The sequence below is a fragment of the Conger conger genome, chromosome 7 (assembly GCF_963514075.1).
Source record: "Conger conger chromosome 7, fConCon1.1, whole genome shotgun sequence".
Taxonomy (NCBI): domain Eukaryota; kingdom Metazoa; phylum Chordata; class Actinopteri; order Anguilliformes; family Congridae; genus Conger; species Conger conger.
The window spans coordinates 63987014-63993518 of NC_083766.1; the positions used below are offsets into that span (position 1 = coordinate 63987014).

A 6505-nucleotide genomic window follows, 5' to 3' on the forward strand; every position below is an offset into this window, starting at 1 on the left:
GTAACACAGTGTGTGTGTGTGTGTGTGTAACACAGTGTGTGTGTGTGTGAGTGTGTGTGTGTGTAACACAGTATGTGTGTGTAACATAGTGTGTGTGTGTGTAACACAGTGTGTGTGTGTGTGTGTAACACAGTGTGTGTGTGTGTGTAACACAGTGTGTGTGTGTGTGTGTGTAACACTGTGTGTGTGTGTGTGTAACACAGTGTGTGAGTGTGTGTGTGTGTGTAACACAGTGTGTGTGTGTGTGTGTGAGTGTGTGTGTGTAACACAGTGTGTGTGTGTGTGTGTGTGAGTGTGTGTGTGTGTGTGTGTGTGTAACACAGTGTGTGTGTGTGTGTGTGTGTGTGTGTGAGTGTGTGTGTGTGTAACACAGTGTGTGTGTGTGTGTGTGTAACACAGTGTGTGTGTGAGTGTGTGTGTGTGTAACACAGTGTGTGTGTGAGTGTGTGTGTGTGTAACACACTGTGTGTGTGTGTGTGTGTGAGTGTGAGTGTGTGTGTGTGTGTGTGTGTGTGTGTGTGTGTAACACAGTGTGTGTTCTCCACAGTGGCCATGTACCAGGAGCCTTCGCTGCACGAGCTGGTGGAGCAGAGCCCCCCCAGGAAGACGGGCGACTCACCCCCCCCATGCGAACCTGACGCCTCGTAGCCCGGGCGAAGCCACGCCAGCTACCCACCATGCACTGGGACAGCACAGCCCACCCAAAAGGGCTCCGTGCTCCAGGACGGCTCTGATTGGCTGAGACAATCAGCCACAGGCAGCGCTGTGATTGGGATTGGCTGAGAGAATAAGCCAGTTATGAGATCACCAGGAAGCACAGGCCGGGACACTCCTGTCACACTGTTCTCAGGGATGCCATGAAAAGCAGTATTTTCTCACTAGAGAGCCTGCTTTTCCACTCCATACCCCCCCCCAACCATGCAGTTCCCTATGACATCACACCATAAGCCCTGCTATGAGCCATTAGTCGCCATGGTGACCCCTCAGGGCTGTGTGTGGAGAGGCTATGGTCCAGTGCTCACTGCCGTCTCCACGGTGACCAGGCAGGGTACTTCAGAATGAAAACACACTTTAACCCCACCCACAGCCCCTTAACTCTGCCCACAGCCACGTTAACCCCGCCCACAGCCACTTTAACCCCGCCCACAGCCATGTTAACCCCACCCACAGCCCCTTAACTCTGCCCACAGCCACGTTAACCCCGCCCACAGCCACGTTAACCCCACCCACAGCCCCTTAACTCTGCCCACAGCCACGTTAACCCCGCCCACAGCCACGTTAACCCCACCCACAGCCCCTTAACCCCACCCACAGCCCCTTAACTCTGCCCACAGCCACGTTAACCCCGCCCACAGCCACTTTAACCCCGCCCACAGCCATGTTAACCCCACCCACAGCCCCTTAACTCTGCCCACAGCCATTTTAACCTCACACAGCCACGTTAACCCCACCCACAGCCCCTTAACTCTGCCCACAGCCACGTTAACCCCGCCCACAGCCACGTTAACCCCACCCACAGCCCCTTAACTCTGCCCACAGCCACGTTAACCCCGCCCACAGCCACGGTAACCCCACCCACAGCCCCTTAACTCTGCCCACAGCCACGTTAACCCCGCCCACAGCCACTTTAACCCCGCCCACAGCCACTTTAACCCCACTCACAGCCCCTTAACCCCACCCACGGCCACGTTAACCCCACCCACAGCCCCTCCCCCCCTTAACCCCTGCCCCTCTAACAGCGAATTTCAACGAACAAATATTTTACGAAGTCTATGCGTACGAGTGTTTTATGCATGGTGGACTGTTGATAGAACCATCTTATACCTCCTAAACAGTCCACTAAAACATGATGAAAAGTTTCTGAAAACATTTGTGGCAAGAACTAAGCAATGCAGTTGCTGAATCTAGGTTCATATTCAATCTCCTAGGCTCAAAGTTTGATCTGAGTCAGGTGAGCCAGGTGAGTCAGGTGAGTCAGGTGAGCCAGGTGAGCTAGGTGAGTCAGGTGAGCCAGGTGAGCCAGGTGAGTCAGGTGAGCCAGGTGAGTCAGGTGAGTCAGGTGAGCCAGGTGAGCCAGGTGAGTCAGGTGAGCCAGGTGAGCCAGGTGAGTCAGGTGAGTCAGGTGAGCCAGGTGAGCCAGGTGAGCCAGGTGAGCTGCGCTGACACGAACACAGAGCCAGCACACGTACTGCAGCACCCATCATGCACCGCACGCCTCTCCACAATTCGCAGAACTGGTGACACACTGAGCTCTAAAGCTTTAACACCGAGCTCTAAAGCTGTAACACTGAGCTCTAAAGCTTTAACACTGAGCTCTAAAGCTTTAACACCGAGCTCTAAAGCTTTAATGCAGAGCTCTAAAGCTGTAACACTGAGCTCTAAAGCTGTAACACTGAGCTCTAAAGCTTTAACACCGAGCTCTAAAGCTTTAATGCAGAGCTCTAAAGCTTTAATGCAGAGCTCTAAAGCTTTAACACCGAGCTCTAAAGCTTTAATGCAGAGCTCTAAAGCTTTAACACTGAGCTCTAAAGCTGTAACACTGAGCTACAAAGCTTTAACACCAAGCTCTAAAGCTTTAATGCAGAGCTCTAAAGCTGTAACACTGAGCTCTAAAGCTTTAACACCGAGCTCTAAAGCTTTAACACTGAGCTCTCAAGCTTTAACACTGACTCTAAAGCTTTAACACCGAGCTCTAAAGCTTTAACACTGAGCTCTAAAGCTTTAATGCAGAGCTCTAAAGCTGTAACACTGAGCTCTAAAGCTTTAACACCGAGCTTGAAAGCTTTAATACTGAGCTCTAAAGCTTTAATACTGAGCTCTAAAGCTTTAACACTGAGCTCTAAAGCTTTAATGCAGAGCTCTAAAGCCTTAACATTGAGCTCTAAAGCTTTAATGCAGAGCTCTAAAGCTTTAACACTGAGCTCTAAAGCTTTAATGCAGAGCTCTAAAGCTGTAACACTGAGCTCTAAAGCTTTAACACCGAGCTCTAAAGCTGTAACACTGAGCTCAAAAGCTTTAACACCAAGCTCTAAAGCTTTAATGCAGAGCTCTAAAGCTGTAACACTGAGCTCTAAAGCTTTAATGCAGAGCTCTAAAGCTTTAACACTGAGCTCTAAAGCTTTAACACTGAGCTCTAAAGCTTTAACACTGAGCTCTAAAGCTTTAATGCAGAGCTCTAAAGCTTTAACACTGAGCTCTAAAGCTTTAATGCACAGCTCTAAAGCTTTAATGCAGATCCTAATCATTGTATCCATTTGAGTGGCAGTGAGGAGGCGGGGCTAGGAGCATAAATAGCAGCCGGTCTGCATGCAGCTCTCTGAAAGAACACATATATCACTCCTTCATAAGGGCTAACCACACACATCCAGCTCCATCCACTGCATTGATTCAGAGGTCCCAGGCCCAGCTGGGTACCAGGTATAGACACGCCGCACCTGGAGAAACATCCCAGACAGAGAACTGGAGCCACGTTATTCAAATTATTTGTTCTTTAGCTGTTTCTTTCATTTTAAAGCAACTTCCAGTTGATTGGACTAAGCAGGGGGCAATCCCCCTGGAGCAATGCAGGGTTAAAGGCCTTGCTCAAGGGCTCAACAGCTGTGTGGATCTTATCGTAGCTACACTGGGGATTAGACCACCAACCTTGCGGGTCCCAGTCATGTACCTTAGCCACTAGACTACATGCTGCCCCAGTCATGTACCTTAGCCACCAGGCTACAGGCTGCCCCAGTCATGTACCTTAGCCACTAGACTACAGGCTGCCCCAGTCATGTACCTTAGCCACTAGGCTACAGGCTGCCCCAGTCATGTACCTTAGCCACTAGGCTACAGGCTGCCCCAGTCATGTACCTTAGCCACTAGGCTACAGGCTGCCCCAGTCATGTACCTTAGCCACTAGGCAACAGGCTGCCCCAGTCATGTACCTTAGCCCCTAGGCTACAGGCTGCCCCAGTCATGTACCTTAGCCACTAGACTACATGCTGCCCCAGTCATGTACCTTAGCCACCAGGCTACAGGCTGTCCCAGTCATGTACCTTAGCCACTAGGCTACAGGCTGCCCCAGTCATGTACCTTAGCCACTAGGCTACAGGCTGCCCCAGTCATGTACCTTAGCCCCTAGGCTACAGGCTGCCCCAGTCATGTACCTTCGCCACTAGGCTACAGGCTGCCCCAGTCATGCCCCAGTCATGCACCTTTGCCATTAGGCTACAGGCTGCCCCAGTCATGTACCTTAGCCACTAGGCTGCAGGCTGCCCCAGTCATGCACCTTAGCCACTAGGCTACAGGCTGCCCCAGTCATGCCCCAGTCATGCACCTTTGCCATTAGGCTACAGGCTGCCCCAGTCATGTACCTTAGCCACTAGGCTGCAGGCTGCCCCAGTCATGTACCTTAGCCACTAGGCTACAGGCTGCCCCAGTCATGTACCTTAGCCACTAGGCTGCAGGCTGCCCCAGTCATGCACCTTAGCCACTAGGCTACAGGCTGCCCCAGTCATGTACCTTAGCCACGAGGCTACAGTCTGCCCCAGTCATGTACCTTAGCCACGAGGCTACAGGCTGCCCCAGTCATGTACCTTAGCCACTAGGCTACAGGCTGCCCCAGTCATGTACCTTAGCCACTAGGCTGCAGGCTGCCCCAGTCATGCACCTTAGCCACTAGGCTACAGGCTGCCCCAGTCATGTACCTTAGCCACGAGGCTACAGTCTGCCCCAGTCATGTACCTTAGCCACGAGGCTACAGGCTGCCCCAGTCATGTACCGTAGCCACTAGGCTACAGGCTGCCCCAGTCATGTACCTCAGCCACTAGACTACAGGCTGCCCCAGTCATGTACCTTAGCCACTAGGCTACAGGCTGCCCCAGTCATGTACCTTAGCCACTAGACTACAGGTTGCCCCAGTCATGTACCTTAGCCACTAGACTAGAGGCTGCCCCAGTCATGTACCTTAGCCACTAGGCTACAGGCTGCCCCAGTCATGTACCTTAGCCACTAGGCTACAGGCTGCCCCAGTCATGTACCTTAGCCACTAGGCTACAGGCTGCCCCAGTCATGTACCTTAGCCACTAGGCTACAGGCTGCCCCAGTCATGTACCTTAGCCCCTAGGCTACAGGCTGCCCCAGTCATGTACCTTAGCCACTAGGCTACAGGCTGCCCCAGTCATGTACCTTCGCCACTAGGCTACAGGCTGCCCCAGTCATGTACCTTAGCCACTAGACTACAGGCTGCCCCAGTCATGTACCTCAGCCACTAGACCACAGGCTGCCCCAGTCATGTACCTTAGCCACTAGGCTACAGGCTGCCCCAGTCATGTACCTTAGCCACTAGACTACAGGCTGTCCCAGTCATGTACCTTAGCCACTAGGCTACAGGCTGCCCCAGTCATGTACCTTAGCCACTAGGCTGCAGGCTGCCCCAGTCCTGTACCTTAGCCACTAGTCTACAGGCTGCCCCAGTCATGTACCTTAGCCACTAGGCTACAGGCTGCCCCAGTCATGTACCTTAGCCACTAGACTGCAGGCTGCCCCAGTCCTGTACCTTAGCCACTAGACTACAGGCTGCCCCAGTCATGTACCTTAGCCACTAGACTGCAGGCTGCCCCAGTCATGCACCTTAGCCACTAGACTACAGGCTGCCCCAGTCATGTACCTTAGCCACTAGACCGCAGGCTGCCCCAGTCATGTACCTTAGCCACTAGACTGCAGGCTGCCCCAGTCCTGTACCTTAGCCACTAGACTACAGGCTGCCCCAGTCATGTACCTTAGCCACTAGACTGCAGGCTGCCCCAGTCATGCACCTTAGCCACTAGGCTACAGGCTGCCCCAGTCATGTACCTTAGCCACTAGACCGCAGGATGCCCCAGTCATGTACCTTAGCCACTAGACTACAGGCTGCCCCAGTCATGTACCTTAGCCACTAGGCTACAGGCTGCCCCAGTCATGTACCTTAGCCACTAGGCTACAGGCTGCCCCAGTCATGTACCTTAGCCACTAGACTGCAGGCTGCCCCAGTCCTGTACCTTAGCCACTAGGCTACAGGCTGCCCCAGTCATGTACCTTAGCCACTAGACTGCAGGCTGCCCCAGTCATGTACCTTAGCCACTAGACTACAGGCTGCCCCAGTCATGTACCGTAGCCACTAGGCTACAGGCTGCCCCAGTCATGTACCTCAGCCACTAGACTACAGGCTGCCCCAGTCATGTACCTTAGCCACTAGGCTACAGGCTGCCCCAGTCATGTACCTTAGCCACTAGACTACAGGTTGCCCCAGTCATGTACCTTAGCCACTAGACTAGAGGCTGCCCCAGTCATGTACCTTAGCCACTAGGCTACAGGCTGCCCCAGTCATGTACCTTAGCCACTAGGCTACAGGCTGCCCCAGTCATGTACCTTAGCCACTAGGCTACAGGCTGCCCCAGTCATGTACCTTAGCCACTAGGCTACAGGCTGCCCCAGTCATGTACCTTAGCCCCTAGGCTACAGGCTGCCCCAGTCATGTACCTTAGCC

At 53.2% G+C, this 6505-nt stretch overlaps 1 protein-coding gene across 1 annotated transcript in view; it reads left to right on the plus strand.

The window, feature by feature from the left end:
• The window catches only part of LOC133133612 (fibroblast growth factor 11-like), a 32151-nt gene extending 31503 nt beyond the window's left edge, over nucleotides 1-648 (plus strand). Inside the window, exon 5 of the mRNA XM_061249715.1 lies at nucleotides 548-648. Coding sequence (XP_061105699.1) covers nucleotides 548-648 — 101 coding nt within the window. The remainder of the gene's footprint in view (nucleotides 1-547) is intronic.
• The last annotated feature ends 5857 nt before the right edge of the window (nucleotides 649-6505 follow it).